The sequence below is a fragment of the Lipotes vexillifer genome, unplaced genomic scaffold (assembly GCF_000442215.2).
Source record: "Lipotes vexillifer unplaced genomic scaffold, Lipotes_vexillifer_v1.1 scaffold1139, whole genome shotgun sequence".
Classification (NCBI taxonomy): domain Eukaryota; kingdom Metazoa; phylum Chordata; class Mammalia; order Artiodactyla; family Lipotidae; genus Lipotes; species Lipotes vexillifer.
Window position 1 is genome coordinate 2,107,027 of NW_006798273.1, and position 16,620 is coordinate 2,123,646.

At 50.9% G+C, this 16,620-nt stretch overlaps 2 protein-coding genes across 6 annotated transcripts in view; both read left to right on the forward strand.

Annotated features, from left to right (window-relative positions):
- The window catches only part of ACOXL (acyl-CoA oxidase like), a 395,915-nt gene extending 392,769 nt beyond the window's left edge, over nt 1-3,146 (forward strand). Inside the window, 2 exon segments of the mRNA XM_007470234.1 lie at nt 2,945-3,046; nt 3,048-3,146. Of these exon segments, the coding sequence (XP_007470296.1) occupies nt 2,945-3,046; nt 3,048-3,146 (201 nt within the window).
- Nucleotides 3,147-8,626: 5,480 nt separating this feature from the next.
- BCL2L11 (BCL2 like 11) overlaps nt 8,627-16,620 on the forward strand; it is a 39,173-nt gene continuing 31,179 nt past the window's right edge. For 2 of the 5 annotated variants that reach the window (XM_007470212.1, XM_007470214.1), the window contains exon 1: nt 9,179-9,560. In XM_007470212.1, coding sequence (XP_007470274.1) covers nt 9,179-9,560 — 382 coding nt within the window. Of the gene's footprint in view, nt 8,830-9,165; nt 9,561-16,620 lie in introns of those variants that run through there. The other 3 variants (XM_007470213.1, XM_007470216.1, XM_007470215.1) reach the window with 3 other exon arrangements.

A 16,620-nucleotide genomic window follows, 5' to 3' on the forward strand; every position in this document is an offset into this window, starting at 1 on the left:
TCCCTCCGCGCAAATCCACATATTCACATATCCACATACTGTCCCTCCCTCTTGGGCTGTTTCCTGTTTCTTTAAAGTAGACATTCTCCAATCCTGCTCACGGATACATCCAATGGATCTTATGTTCTTCATTTTAGACCAATACTTCCCTTGCTTTGGGGCTGTCCTTTTAAAAATTTTCTGCAAGAATTTATAACTTGTTCATATTCTCTTATTTTTAAAGGGCACTTCTCCAGTGATGTTTTTTCAAAAACTGGTGAGTATTCTTTGTAAAGAGATTGGTGGGCTTGGGGTGCTTTATCCAGCACAGCTGGCTCACATGCTGGCAGGATGGGGTGAGGGAAGGTGGCAACAGCATGTACCATTTTTATGCTTACAGTATGAAAGTATATGTTTGGTAATGAAACTAAACTTGTATAGTACTTGGCTAAGTCCTAAAGGGCTCTCTGGTAATAAGAAAATGCTGGAACCGAGTACTAACCAATGCTACAGTAGCTACCTAAGTTTACTTTGTATGAAGATCGTATTTGTAAAAAAATCTCTAAAACTGCTTAATAGCTCCACGAGGTAGGAGGCCTGTCTCTGCAGTGTGCGCCTCTAACTCCAGTGCCCAGGAAACCCCTAACACAGGGTGGACTACAGTACATACTTTGTAAGTAGAAGAATGATCATTATTATTATCGTCCCCCCAGGCAGAGGTGGGAGGCAACCTGGGATCAGAGTCAAACGCGTTATATTAGGAATGATGCCTGATCCTTCCATCTGGACACTAATCCTTCTGGGTTCATGTTGCAGTCTGTGACACATGGAGAAAGCAAGAAGGAGGGCTCTTTCACACAGCCCCAGAAATTCAGGTTTAGAAAGAATCTTAGCAATCAACAGTCTTCTCAGTCAATCCAGTATTCCTCTTTATAAGTGTCTTTGGAGGGTTTGGTCCCTGAACACTTACATGCAAGGAAACACTCTTTTTCACCAGCCATTGGATTCCTTTTTCATAAAAAATCTACTTTATTCTCACTCTTAAAAGTGTAAAAATATCGAATAGAAACCTGCCTCCTGTAATTTCTACCTCTGGACCCTTATTCTGTGTTTGGCATCAGACGGACCGAACCCATATTCCCTTCCACACAGTGCTCATTCGAATAATTGAATTTCCCCTGTTGCGGAATAGATGACAAAACTGGTTGAGTTTCATAATGCTAACCAAAGGAAAAACTGTCTTGAATAATGATATTACAATATGTGGAAAGTTTAGGGATTTGTACACCATCTCATGGTTTTGAACTGTGTGGGTAGAGACATTGAGAGTTGACAGATTAGTCAGGGATTTGTCAGGAGTATTAATTACAAACTTTGAAATCTTGGTCAGTGAAAGTTCATCATAGTACATCTTGCAAATATGATCAAAGTCTTTTCAGTACTGATTTGATGATGCTTAACCACAGTGTGTAAAGAATGAAGGTTTTCATTAGAAATTACTGATGTAATAGAGCACGCTGTAAGGGAAGATGGATTGTTGGACTATTAAAATTCATGCTCTTCCCCCACCCTACCCCACCCCTCTGTGGGGGCCCTACTCTCATTGTCTCTGAACACCTGACATGGCGTTTTGAACTGCTGCAAAGACGTGTAGTCTTAACAGCATTAGTGCAGCTCAGCGATGGCCACCGCCATGAGGGCAAAGGTGGGGCTGGTGTTAGGCGATGTATTTAAAACCATAAAAATAAACCATAAAAACCTGGGGGCTAACTGTAATTTGGTGAGCGAAAGAAATTTATGGCTGGCTGAAAACTTGAAAAATGGAGGAGTAGGGCTTCCCTGGTGGCGCAGTGCTTGAGAGTCCGCCTGCCGATGCAGGAGACGCGGGTTCGTGCCCCGTTTCGGGAAGATCCCACATGCCGCGGAGCGGCTGGGCCCGTGAGCCATGGCCGCTGAGCCTGCGCGTCCGGAGCCTGTGCTCCGCAAATGGGAGAGGCCACAACAGTGAGAGGCCCGCATAACGCAAGAAAAAAAAAAAAAAAAAAATGGAGGAGTAAAGTGCGTAGCTGCTAAGTGGAAAGGAAAGCAGTTCTTCTGTCTTGCCCTTGTCAAGGTTTAGGAAAACAATCTATTATTTTTGAGAGCTGTTTTTTTCTTTTCTCCTGGCACCTAAACCATGGAAAATGAAATAAAAACACACTCAATGCAGCTCCTCCAAAATCACTGGCCTTCATTTCCCTCTCCCTTCTGCAAGGAAGACTTATCCGTGCCTTCCAAAGGTTGTCAGAACGTGGAGGGTGTCAGTGGGGTTCTTTTGTGCTAATTTCCCACAGGTAGATTTCCCGCAGCAGCCAGGTGGAAGGCACACAAAGGTGCCCGTGCCTGGTCTTGGTCCCCCAGTCCCCTTGTGCTGGTGTTTCAGGAACCATGGCCTGCTGCCAGCCATGGGTGGGAGGTGCTAGTCCCAATAGAACTGGGGCAGGTCTCCTCTGGTTCACCTGTTCTGATGCTCTTTCCGTTCAGTTGCCTCTGTACGCCAGAGGGTGGCACCCCAGGCACTCCAGAGGTGCAACGGAGGAAAAGGGAAAGAACTGAAGGAGAGGTGGGGGGAAGGGGATCGGAGGGGAGCGAAGGGGTGGAGAGAGAAGGGCTGGAAAGGGGCAAGTTGATACATTCTCTGATTTTGGTCTCCAGCTGCCAGCTAACTTGGAGCCCACCCCTACCCCTTCACGGAATAAGTGGGCTTCTGCCAGACTAAGTGTCAGAGTTAGGAATTTCTAAGATGAAAAAGGCTTGTGACGGTGACCAACAGCCTCTACCCTCCTGGGTCTCAGGAAATCGGAAGGGAAACTAGTGTCAGCGGCTGCTCGGTGTGCCGGGGCTTCGGGGGTGGGCGTAAAGCCGCTGGCATCAAATCGCTACGAGTGAGCACATCTGACCCCTCCCTTTGTGTCGTGTTTAGCAGTTGCTCTATTTGTGCAGCTCACTGAAGGATGATGCCCTGAGGGTGATCTCCGCCTTTAACATCCCACACACCTCCCTCCACGCACCAATCGCTGGAATCGCCAAACCCGATGGCCTCCTGGGCCTTCTACCCAACACCGCAGCATCCCCTGGCCCGGGAAGGAGCGCGGTCTCCGCGGCCCAAGCTGGGAGCCAACTTATAGCGGGGGTGGCGGGAAGGGTGGTGGCCCGCCGGCAGCTGCCAGAACGCTTCTCAGACGCCTGGAGCTGGGGCCCGAGGCCGGCTGGCACGTGCTGGGCCGCGGCCCTCGGGGATTTTGGTCGTGCAGTGGGGGTCCCGCTGAGCCTGGCGAGACGCGCTACGGCTGTTGGGAAAGGGAGCCAGGTGGCAGCCCCGAGAGTGCGGCGTTTTATCCTCTCCTTGTAACCACGACTGGCTGGGCCATGCCCTCTGCCGCCTAAGTCACCAGTTCCCCCTAGGCAGAGTGGGCTCCCCTTCGAGCGCGCTCCAGAACTGGTTGCCACCAAAGGCCTCCCGCTGTCAGTGGTGACTCAGATTCCCAGTGATTTGGGAAGACTGTTGTGTTGGGTGGAAAGAAAGAAAACTATGAAAATCAAACACCCGCGGGCAAAGGCTCAGTCCAGCAAGTGATGCTTTTCCAGCCCCCCTTGGGCTCCGCGAGGAAATACACGAGATGGAAGAGGGAAGTGTGAGCCTGGAGTTTTGCTCTGGGCAAAGCACGAACCGGGGCTCGTCCCTCCAGAGCAGGCAGCTTCCGGAGGGACCGCAAGACAAAGCGCAGAAAACGTTTTGACCGAATGAATGTGTAATCTATTCTTGAGACGAGCAAAGAGACAGATAAAGTTGAATAAAGATATTAAGCGTTAGGAAGCCTCCCGCTGCTTGCAGAGGACGGAGAGTCCACCTCTCCGTATTGCAGGGCAATACACTGCAGTTAAGCTGGTTTCGGAACTTGGAGAGACCACGCCGGCGACGCCTGTGGTTCCAGCGAGGGCCGTAGATGTCGCCCGACTTCATTCTTGCTTTCAGTCCAAGCCACCCTCCGTTCTCCCTCTCCACATCTCGTGGAGGACGCAGGAGGGGACATCGCTCTGCTTGTGTCTGCAAAGGCGACATCCAGGACCGGAGCGGAGACCTAACGCCCACCCGCCCTTCTCTAGACTCGGACTCTGCGGGAGAGGGCGGAAAGGGCGCGTGGTCACCCGATGCCAGGCGCTTGGCCGAAGCTCCCCAGCAGAGTCTGGGTTGCACGAACTGCCGCCTCCGAGCCGACCTCCTGCTTGTGCCCCCAAATAAGAGTATTTAGACGGTTGCTTTCCCCGACCCCTTTTTTTTTTTTTTTTTTTTTTTTTTTTTTTTTTTTCAGGGTCACTAGAGCAGACGACGCGGGGGCGGCGGAGCTGCACAGAAGCAGAAGACAACCATCAGGGTTTTTTTCTGTGTGGTTCTTTTCCGGTCCCTGTCTGCGTCGTCCAACTCCACGGAGAGCGCGGAGCACTCGGGCGCGCGGCGGGTTTGGGGCTCCTCTCCCGCACAGCAGGTTGGTCCGTTTTCCCCGGGCGCCACGATAGGCGGTTAAGGCGCAGAGTTTGCCTGCGGCCGCCACCTGTAACACTTACGGGAGCTCCAGATGCGGGTATCGCAGACCTCTCGCCTCTGCGTCTACTTCGTCACATCCACACCCGCGTCCTTTCCCTCCTGCAGCGAAATCCCCGGGGTGGATCCCGGCGCGCGTTCTCAAGCCCCTCCAGAAGCCCTTGGCCTCCTTCACCTCGCTAAGGACTCTCGGGAGGATGCGCGGAGAAGACCTGGACCTGGGGCCGTGTTGCCACGCTGACGTTCCGTATCTGCTTACAAAACATAAAAATTGACCAAGGTGGCCAGACGGCGGGACAACTCCTCACTGTCTTGCTTCTCTGCACCGAGGCACCCTTCTGGGGTGCGGGTTAGGGAGGCCCCTAAATTGAGTCTGTAGTCCATCTAGCCTGGTCTCTCCCGCGGCGGGATGTTTCATCTCCCAACAGATTTGCCCCCCACTACTCCGCTGCGGGCCTCTCAAAACCAGGGGAGCCCAGAGAAGGGCAGAAGTGGGAATGCAGGATGCGCGTTTAAATGTCAGATAGAGGTGCGGACCTAGAGGAGGACCAGGGTGTTCACGGAGTTTGGTCTTCCGGGGAAGGAGCGGGAGTGGGGCCTTCGGACACCAAGGAAAAGGGGAAGGGGACTCGCAGGGAGGAAGGGTGGGAGGTATTGCCCTCTCCCTACTGCTCTGCACGGCGCCGTCCGAAGCCCTCGGCGCTGTCATCTCTGGCCGTAACACGCCTAGGGACGGTTCCTGGACGGTTCTCTGAGAGCCCAACAAATCTCGAGTATCCCAACCAAGTGGAGGCACCATCCTCTCTCCCATCTGGAGGCCACGACTCTTCTCAGTCCTTTTTTCTTAAAATGATTGGTTTTTTTTTTTGAGTTCTTTTTTCATTTCCCTATTTCACCTGCTCAGCGCTCGCTCGCTTCCCGCCTCGCACCAGGGCTGCGGAAAAAACGCCTCCGGGGATCGCTCCTGGCCCTTTTCTCAACTCACCACCAAAGGCTATGCACTCTTACCGGAGCTTCGGCGCGGGTGGCCCTGCAGGGGTGGCTTAGAGAGGGCGCCTAAAAAGTACCGCGTGAGGCGAGGGCGAGGAAGAGGAGCAACCTGCGGATGGGGGTCCCACGCGGACCCCCGGAATCTGGAAGGGAGGAGAGCTCAGAGACCCCCTGTTCACCCTTGGACCCGCGCGTTCCCGAGGACCCACCCAGTCCTGGCGCCTGCCCCAGGGCGACCGAGAGAACTCCCGAGGCAGAGCCTGGGCTCAGGGGCGCCTCCTGAGGCTTTCCGCTGGCGGCAGCGGCCGCGCCTGGCTCCCAGTGTGCCCGGAGCACCCCCTCTGTTCCACGCGCACGCCGTGGCCCCCACTGGATGGCCGGGGGGGGGCGGGGGGGTTGGCGGCGGGGAAGAGAGGAGAGGGCACACTTTGGGGTGGGGGATGGGTGCGCACAGAGCGGTCCGCAGCCCAAGTCACTCCAGTAAACACGCCCGGCAGGGGCAGGGACGGCGGCGCGCGCAGCTGGGAACCCAGCAGGGACACCCCCGCCTTTACCTGTCCGTGCCTGCAAGCGCCCGCGGCCGCGACGCCGCGGGGGCGGGGCTTGCCAGCCCGCGCGCCGGGCGGGACTTATCGGGGGCGGGGCCCTCGGTGATTGGGCGCGAGCGCGGGGCCTCCAGCTTGAGCTGGGGAGTAAAGCCGCGCAGGTTTCATTTCGCTCCCCGCCGCCTCCAGGTTTCGAGCTTGCGGGAGCGCTGCGTCCCTCGTCGCCGCCGCCGTCACCAGATTCTCTCAGCCTCCCTGAGCACCCTGCCCTCTGAGGCCAGCATCGCTTCAGACTGCTGGATTCGCCTCGCTCCCGCCGCCGCCGCCGCCGCCGCCACCGCCTCGGTGCCCTTCCCCTGGCTCTAGTCCCCCCAATGTCTGACTCTGACTCTCGGACCGAGAAACGCAAGGTAAATACTTCCGAATCCCGGGAAGCGGGCCGGGTACTGATGGAAGATTGGCGCGGGAGCCAGCACGGCGCCACCTCCAGCCCGCTTCCCGCGCACGTGCAGGCAGAGGCGCGCGTCCCCGTCCGGCTTGTGGCGCGGCAGGAGGCGGTCACCAGTGAGGGTCGAGTTCCCTCCCCAGGCAGCTCCTCTTTGGGGAGGGGTCGTCCGCACCGAGGCTGCGAGCAGTTAGTCGAAGTACGGCTCGGGCGGGGATGCGGCGCGCGGGGGTGGTGAAGCGTCTCCGGGCCGGTTGGGAGAGGCAGCGCGTGCTCTCCGCACTGGCCCGGGAGCTGGGGGCCGCCGCGCAGGACTGGGCTGCGCGCCCAGCCGTGAAGTCTCGCCGCCCGCCCCGGCGGCGCACGAGTAGCTGCCGCGAGGTACGAGCCGGACTCGCGTCTCGGCTTTTCTCGGGCGCGGGCCCGCTGTGAAGGATTTATGGAACAGTGATGGTGATTAAACTGACGGGACTCGGCTTTTCCTTTTACTCGTTCAGGCCGACGATTTGGGCAACTGCTGCGTTCGTCCTTTCTCTCGGACGTGTCTGGGGGTCCTGTCCGGTGTGCGGGCGCCCTGCGGACGATGCCAGACGCACGGTCCACAGACAGCGAGAGACAGAGGGCCTCCTCCGACCGCTGGGGCCACGCGATGGACCAGCCGCTGGCTGTAGAACCTGCCCGGACCGTGGGGCCAGACCGTCTTAGCGATTCGGGCGTGCCCGAGCGCAGTGCCGGCTGGCAGTGCCGTGCCCTCGGGGGCCTGTTACTCGGGGTTGGCGCAGGTAGTGGAAGGCCCGCCGGACACCGGGGATGGGGCTATGGATGTGTTCCTTGTCTGCGGTGGTCACGGGTGCGCGCGGAAATGCGCGTCGGTGGCCAGGGGTAGCCGCTCAGATTTGGTGCGTGTCCCGTGGCGCACGGGGAGAAAGAGGGAGGAAGTTGGAGGAGGATGGGGGCTACAGCTGGGGAGGGGGTGACCTTTAGGGTCCGCATCTTAGCGGGCCTGGGCGGGGGTCGGCTGCTGGGACTGGAGTCTGGGGCCGGCCGTGAAGGTCCTGTTTTGTCTCCAGGTGACTGGCTACTGGGGGCGGCGGGAGCTGCGGAGGCGCGCGCGGCGCCCGGACTGACGGAGGGGCGGGGCGGGGTAGCCTGGGCAGCCTCCGGCCCCGAGGCCGCGGAAACCTTCGCCGCGGCTCTCGCCGCAGCGACGGCCGGAGCCGCGTTCGGAGGCGAGTTTGTCAACAATCGCCTGGCCTTTGGCGGCCTGTCGGGCAGGCGCCGCCCCCGCCGCCGCAGGCGATTGGCTGTGGCGCGGAGCGACCGCACGAGGGCCAATTGGGAGCGCGGGCACCCGGCGCCAGCGGCGCGGGGAGGTCGGCGGTGCCGGCGGCGGCGGGCGCAGTGCGCGAGGGGAGGAGCGGGAGGAGGCGGAGGATGTTCCCGGCGGCTGCGGCCGCGGTAGCGCGTACCGGAGACGCGGCGTGCGGAGCCTTCAGCTGCCCGGCGGAGCGCGGCAGCGGACGGGCGGCGAGTTGCAGGCTCTCCGCTGCCCCGGGCGCTCCGACCGCGAGTCCCGGGCTTTGTCTCCCGGGCCGCCTTCGTGTTGACGGTCAGGGGGCTCCGGGTCGGCGAAGGGCGCGGGCTGGGCGCCGCCGGGCCCCGGCCCGGACGCGACGCTCGGAAGGGAAGGGGCGGACGTGAGTTTCGGCCTGATTGCCTTCGGAGGGGAGAGTCTATGGGGTACGGGAGCCGCGCGCCCCGATGCCGCCCAGCGTGCGGAGTTACTTGTAGACTTTGCAGGGGTCGCCAGGGGACGGCTTTGGGGACCCCCTCCCATTTGGAGGTGTGCACCTAACAGTGCGGGTGTACCTCGGAGAAGTTCCGGCGAGTTCGGTGTGGCGCGCTACCCCCCTCCCCGCCCCCGCAGCCGGAGGAGGGGCGCGCGAGCCGGGAGCGGGAGGGACCTCGGGCGGGCGGAGAGCCGGAGCCCGGCTGGGCCGAGCCGCGCTGAGTTACAAACTCTATTGTGACGCACTTACTACGACTGACGGCCCTTGCCAAACCTTCCCCAGACTTGCTGTCCTCAGCACTTTCGGCAGAACAATGGGGCCGGAGCGGGGAACGCGGCCAGCCGCCTGCAATCGCTGCATCTGCGCCCGCTCCTGGGCTCCAGCGGTGTATCTGATCCCGGGAAATCAGAGCCCGCTGGGAGTTTTTGACTTACTCTAGTCGGGCCTGAGCAAAGAGCACATGTGAATAGATCTCAAACAAGCAGCCTCTCCTAAAACGTGTGTGTGTGTGTGTGTGTGTGTGTGGTGGTAGAGCACTAGTTCCACTAGTAGTTGACATTGTTGCTGTGTTTTGTTTGGTGGTAGGGAATTTAGTCCCTCCAACCCACCTCACCCCCCCCAAACAAAGATAATGCTACCTTTGTTATGCAGGTTATTATTATTATTATTTGGAAGAGCCTATGGAAAAGTATTCCTGTATAAGCAATGACAGTATTAAAGTGTTGGGCATTAATTCTAAGGATTTTTCATGAATAGGTGAAAGTCTACCCATTTAGGTATTCGTTGTAATTATTGTTTTGCTTAAGGTAACCCTAGTTTTAATTTTCCTTGCAGAAAAAAAGACCAAATGGCAAAGCAACCTTCCGATGTAAGTTCTGAGTGTGACAGAGAAGGTGGACAATTGCAGCCTGCCGAAAGGCCTCCTCAGCTCAGGCCTGGGGCCCCCATCTCTCTACAGACAGAGCGGCAAGGTAATCCCGAAGGAGAAGGGGACCGCTGCCCCCAAGGCAGCCCACAGGGCCCACTGGCCCCACCGGCCAGTCCCGGCCCTTTCGCTACCAGATCCCCGCTTTTCATCTTCGTGAGAAGATCTTCCCTGCTGTCTCGATCCTCCAGTGGGTATTTCTCTTTTGACACAGACAGGAGCCCGGCACCCATGAGTTGTGACAAATCAACACAAACCCCAAGTCCTCCTTGCCAGGCCTTCAACCATTATCTCAGTGCGATGGGTAAGCAATGCCCGGGGGAGCGGCAGTGCACGTGTGGTTGCTTGAGTCTCTGTCCAGAGACTGTGTGTAGCATTTAAAGCCCCCTTTGAGAATCCTTTTACAGATATATTCTATGTTTTGTTGGGAATGACGCATACGTCAAATAAAACATCCAACCAACGTTTAAAAAACACGTTACCAAGTTCTGTGGCAGCGATGAGTTGAGGTCCAAGCATCAGCCTATTGGGCAGCATATCTCGAACCCCTGGTGCCTTCATTAAAGTATCCAACGGTGGCATGTTGTCCTAACCCCTAAGATTTCCTCATTAATGACATTCTACTTGAAAGGGACTCAATCAGTTAGCAGCAGATAGAGTAATAACCTAACCAAAAGTGTGGAAGAAGGGATGAGAGAAGTGAATCGTTTTCAAAAATGACATTTTAAGAAGATGAAATAGTTCATATCAGCATTACCACCATAGAACCATGAGAATATTTTGTTTTCTACTCAGATTCCTGTTTGGGCTTATTTTGTTTGCTTGGAGGGTTTGGACGTAGTACTAATAAGATTAGATTGTGGGTCTTTATTTCAGGGATTAAAGACAGTTTCAGAATCTGAAGGAGGAGTGGCAAACATAAATGCCCCAGAAAAATCTGGCAATCCCATCGGTGAGGGAACTGAGCTGGTGGGGATTATGGCAGCTTGGAGAGCGTTTGCTCTTGTCCATTTTGCTCCCAGCTGGGGCTGTGAGGGTGTGTGGTCTCATGTTGGTAGGTTTTCCTATAGGGCCAGATAATCCGAGAATGCAGATTTTGATGCCAAATCTCCTGATGCTTTGGCAACTTGTTTAGAACTTTGAAAGCACTGTGTAAGCCAAATAAAAACATCTGCGGGCTTGATTTGACCCTTGAGCCTCCAAGGTATGGCTTTGAGTATGCAGAGTGCTTAACCACCCTGATCAAGGGGTGAGTGTGTCGGTTCAAATCGCTGTTCCCCAGTAGTGGAAAAGGTTCATGTCTTGATCAGGATTCACTAGAATCTCATTTACAGTTTGTCCAGATTAGCTCTTCTGCGTTAAAGAGAGACAAGTAAGTTGGCAGCGTTTCCAATTAAGAAATCCAGCATAGATTCTATTAAAACGTAGGTGACACCATGCCAAAGGCTAACTAAAACAAAATCATCAGAGTAGCCACGTAACTGCTGGAACACATAAGTAACAAATCTTGCTTTTGCAAATACCGTAGACTTCAGTCTTCATAATCTACAGTTCAGTAAACCGTGCAGGTCCGTCCCCATGTTGCAGAGTTAGCAAGAACCTCAGGACCTCGGTCATTTGTCAGAGGTTGGGCACACCTCGGAAGAGGCAGACAAATGACAAAAATACCAGCAGCTATACACGTTGGCTGCGTGTCTCCTGCTAAATGCTTTCTTAGGACCCCTCCTTCGGGAAAGGAGCTGGAAGTTTTATTATTGCTGTTACTTTAGTTATTGCTTATTGCTACTCCTGAGCTCATTTTAGCCTTAGAAGGTCTCGGTGCTGGCATATATTTTTCTGCCCTTGAAAATGCTCTTGACTATATGAGGACTTACGAGTGAACGAGTTACTAAATGAATTAATGGGGCCTTATGGTGTGCGTGTTTAAAACCCCATGTATTTTAAGGATCCTCTGGAAGCCATTATAGTTTTTCCGTGCAGACCCCTTTATCAGATGGCTTAGTGCATGGAAATAGTTTCTCCTTCCCTGAAATATTCCTTCCTTAACCAGGAATAGTGAGTGAGGCAGTGTTTTGTTTTCTTTCTTTTCTTTTTTTTTTTTTAATAGGGATAGGCATGAATGCTTTTTTTTGGTGACGTGCCGTTTAGCAAGCAAATTATAAGGTAAGCACCGTTACTTGAGATGACAGATGTAGAGCTTTAGAGAGATCACAGTCTAAATTATTAAGCAAAGTTATGGTTTTATCTGTGAGGTGTAAAGCAGTGGATCCCGAGGTGTAATTTTATGGTATTAACTACATTCCCGTAGGTTGGTGTGATAACTTAGAGTTTAATGCATAGGATTAAATGATAAGTTCTGAGGGGTTTGTCTGAAGTTAATGCACCAAGGTAAGTTTTCAGTATTAAGTTCTTGCGAGATTTGTTTGGGTGGGGTGGGGGGAGGAGGTGGGATGGGGGAGGGAGGAATTGCTGGTGGGAGGAGGGGATTTAGATGTGAGTGTGTTAAATTAAAGAATAAAATTTGCACCCTTTGTAGTCTGTAACTTTTTTCCCTGGCTATTCTTAAAATAGTTCAGTGCCCAGCGACCCCTGAAGTAACGCTGAGTTGGTAAATTTGGGTTCTCTAAACATAGCCGTGTTTAGTACTCCTTACTCAGCCATGTCCATTAAGATCTTCAGTGAAGCTTTTGATAATTTACTGCAAAATACATTTTTTCACAAAGAAGTCATTATATTGGTTTCAACCAGTGCAGCACAAATGTGAGGTTACAAAGAGGTCCTCCTTAGGGCTTCCCTTAGCCACAGAGCATTTTTCTGCTGAGTGACTTGGGGTGGAGAGCATGTATGTGGCAGTTTTGTTCTTGCACTTTGTTCTACTGAGAAAGTAAATTCTTGTCTGGGATGTACAGCAGTTAGGTGTTTGTACTAGAAACGTCTTCCTATTTTCCTCCCTGTCTTCAATTTTTCTGAAGGTATATTCAAAGAATGCTGTATTCAAAGAATGTTATATTCAGGTGTGAGAGAGAAAGTTTTTTCACTTTCACCAAATTTTAGTCTCTTTACACTCTGGGAGGATTAGCTTGACAAATGCCCTCTTAATCAGTGAAGAGCTTGATTATTCGAATCAGAATCACCAGCAGAGGTATTGGTTTGCCGAGTGCCTTTTCTGGTGAGTGTGCTTATTCTGTGTGTATTTTTAATATAAATGTGTACTAAATTCTGTACAAATTCGTGCTTTGAAAATGTACTCAAAGCAGTTGCACATCAGAGCTGAGAAAGGTCAGGATATAGGTGAATGCTAGTCATTAACAACTCTCATACGTCATTTTCGTAAATGACTTAAACTTTATACTTGTTCCCTGGCACATCAGAAATCACGGGTGGGAGCTAATTGCGTTGTTCTTCGCGTCCATCCCTCAGCATCTCGTACCTGCTTTAGCTGGTTACCAGCTCCTCTTTTAAGCTGTGAGCTCTCAGAGTAGGGTCGGAGGGAGGGGCATGATGTCCTGCACGTCCTTGGGAGATGTTCAGCATCGTTTGAGCTTTGTCCTTTCCATAGAGCTGACCGAGGACAAATAAGATTTCCCAAAAGGGGGAGATTGGGATTGACATGTATACACTAATATGTTTAAAATAGATAACTAATAAGAACCTTCTGTATAAGATAAGTAAATTTAAAAATAAATAAATTAATAAAAATATGAAAAAAATAAAAAATAAAGATTTCCCAAAAGGTTTTGCAAGAAGACGACCCTGCCAACACCTGTCAAAAAAAAGTTTTGTTATTTGGATCCAGCTATAAGGTTTGTCAGGTAGGGGTGACAGGTACGGTCGAGCCCACCACAGGCCCGGTGGGGAAACCACACGTGAGTATTGAGCACTTGAAATGGGACTAGTCCAAACTGAGATGTGCAGTCAGTGTCAATACACACTGGAGTCTGAAGACTTAGCATATAAAAAAGAACGTAAGATATCTCAGTCATTTTTATATTAATTGTATGCTGAGATTTTTGAATATGGGGGTTAAATTATATATATATATTTCGTGTGTGTGTGTGTGTGAGTGTGATAAACACAGAATTTACCATCGTAAGTGTTTGTAACTGTACTACCCTTTAGTCGTGTTGAGTATCTTCACATCTTCCAGTTCTCAGAACTTTTTCGTCCTGCAAAACTGAAGTTCAGTAGCCAGTAAAGCACCTCTGCATTTTTGTGTCCCACCCAGGTCTTAGCAGCCACCATTCTGCCGTCTGTCTCTGCGATTTTGATGACTCTAACTAGGTACCTCATGAGTGGAGTCGCACAGTATTTGGCTTTTTCTGACTAGCTTATTTCGCTTAACATAATGTCCTCAAGGGTCATCTCTGCTAAAGCATGTGAAGCAGATTTCCTTCCTTTTTAAGGCTGAATAATATTCTATTGTGTGTATAGACCACATTTTCTTCGTCCATTCATCTGTCGATGGGTATTTGGGTTGCTTTCATCTCTTGGCTATTGTGAGTAACGCTGCTGTGAACAGGATATACATATGTCTCTTTGAGCTCTTGCTTTCAGTTCTTTCAGATGTGTACCCAGAAGTGGGATGACTGGATCATATGATAGAAGTATTTTTAATTTTTTGAGGAACCTCCATACTGTTTTCCACAGTGGCTGCACTAGTTTACATTCCCACCAACAGTATCCCTTTTCTTCCCGTCTTCACCAGCATTTGTTATCTCTTATCTTTTTGGTAATAGCCATTTTATCAGGTGTGAGGCGATAACTCATTGTGGTTTAGGTTTGCAGCTCCCTAATCAGTCATGTGGAGCATCTTTTCCTATATATGTTGGCCATTAAGTTTGTTTTGAGATTAATTTGACTGGTTTCTTTTTACTTTTTTTAAGTGCGGCTACTAGAAAAATTTCAAATTAGATTTGCCGCTGGCATTCTGTATTAACAGAATGGTTGGGTTGGCCTGGCAGATGGCGGAGCTGGACCGGGCTTTGTGCTTTAGCAAGCCGGACCTGATTCTTCCACTCAAAGCACATCATGTCCGTGGAACTTATTCCTTTGGTTGCTTTTGTTGACTTAGACGTTGCCTTTGTTGAATTATCCTAATCTTGTGAGCATCTTAAACATCAAGTGAGCTTTGTAGATCTGTCCTCCAGGCAGATATGAGTATCCGTTTTGTTTCATCTCTTTAAGCTCTGTGGTACATGCAGGCTTTGGAAAGGTGGAAGGCGGAGTGGTTTGGTTCCTCGGGCACCTCAGGGTGCCCTGGAGCCTGACGACAGAGATAGGATCTTCTCTGCTGAAGACCTGGTTCTGGCCTTCAGACCCCCCAGGGTCACTCGTCTGGACACCAAGAGAAACAAATTCACTTTGTATGTCCTGTGTGGGGAGAGAAAGTGACGAAAGAGAGGGAAATTTTTCTTTACTGGTTCCAAACAAAATTCAGTAATTGATAGCTGTCTAGACATTTTTAAGTTTTACATCTTTAAAAGGACTTTATTGTGAGATAATTATAGTTTGACATGCACTTGTAAGAAATAACCCAGAGAGGACCTATGCATGTGTCCTTTACCCAGTTTCTCACAATGGCAACACCTGGTTTAAATAGTACAGTATCATAGCCAGCACATGACCTTGATAGACTCCAGCTGCCTTATGCAGATTTCACCAGTTTCACATGCATTCCATTTGTGTGTGTGAGAGTGTATTTACTTCTGTGCAGTTTCATCAAATGTGTAGGTTTGTGTGACCACCAGCACAGTCAAGATCCAGAACAGATCCATCCCAAGGATTCTCTTGCTGCCTTTGTACGTCACAGCCAACTCCCTCCTGTCCCCTAACCCCTGGCAGCCACTGATCTGTGCTGCATATCTATACTTCTGTTCTTCCGAGTATGCTATAGAGTCATACTATATGTGACATTTTGAGCTTGGCTTTTTTCACTCAGCATAATACCTTTGAGATCCACCCAGGACGCTGTGTGTATTAGATGGACTACAGTTTAGCTGTTGACCTGTTGAAAGACATTTGGGCCATTTGCAGCTCTGGCAGGGACCTGGCACAGCTGGCACTTGGGGGGCATTTGCCAGCCTGCATTGGACGTTACACATTGTCCTCTGGTACATCTTTGGGCAGCTGCCAGTTGAAGGCCATGGGCACAGTCTTCCTGGTGAAGCCACCCATCAGACTGGCCACCAAGGCTTCACCAGGGCAACAGAACTGCCACTGTGAACTGTGCTGTATGGGGTTTTCTGTGAACATGAGTCTCATTTCTCTGGGATAAATGCCCAGAAGTGCAATTGTTGGATCCTATGGTACTTGAGTTTTTTAAGAAACTGCCAAACAGTTTGCCAGCGTGTGGCTGTGCCATTTATATTTCCATCAGCGATGTGTGGGAGATCCATTTTTTCCAGGTCTTAGCCAGCATTTGGTGTTATCACTATTTTGTATTTTAGCCATTCTGACCTGTGCGTAATGATATCTCATTGTAGTTTTAATGATGTTGAATATTTTTGTGTGTGTGTGTTTTGCCTCTGTCTACCCTCCTGTGAAATGGTTGTTCATGTCTTTCACTCATTTTCCAATTGGATTTTTTTTTTTTTTTAACTCTTGAGCTTTGAGAGTTTTTATATATTCTAGACTCAAGCAAGGGCTTTGTCAGGTATGTGATTTACAATTGTCTTCTCCCAATCTGTAGCTTGTCTTTCTATCCTCTTCATAGAGCAAAAGTTTTTAATTTTGATGAAGTCCATTTAATCAGTTTTTCCTTCTGTGGGTCATGCTTTTGGTGTCCGGTCTAAGAACTCTTCACCAGGCTCTAAGTCCCCAAATTTTTTTCCTAGGTTTTTCTTTTTTTTCCTGGAAGTCTTATAGTGTTAAATTTTACACTTAGATCTCTGATTTATGTTGAGTTAATTTGTGTGTTAGGTATGAGATTTAGGTCAGTGTTTATTCTTTTGGACTACGGTGCCCAGTTGCTCTAGCGCTGTTTGTCGAAAAGATTTTTCTTTTTCAATCTAATGGCTTTGCACCTTGGTCAAAGATCAATTGTCAGGTTTGTGTGGGTTTGTTTCCAGTTTCTCTTTGGTGTTCCATTAATTGATGTATCTGTCCCTCTGCTAGTACCACACTGCCTTATTACTGTGTTTGTGTATGAAGCCATTATAATGGGTAGAGTGATTCTTCAGACTTTATTCTACTTTTTCAAGATTGTTTTAGCCTAGGCCCTGTGCCTTTTCATATAAATTTTAGAATAAGCTTGTCTGTGCCTACCAAAACCCCTGCTGGGATTTTGATAGGAATTTTGTTAAACCTGTAAGTCACTTTGGAGAAGAATTTGCCTCTTTTAAGTCTTCTAATCCATAAGCAGGAAT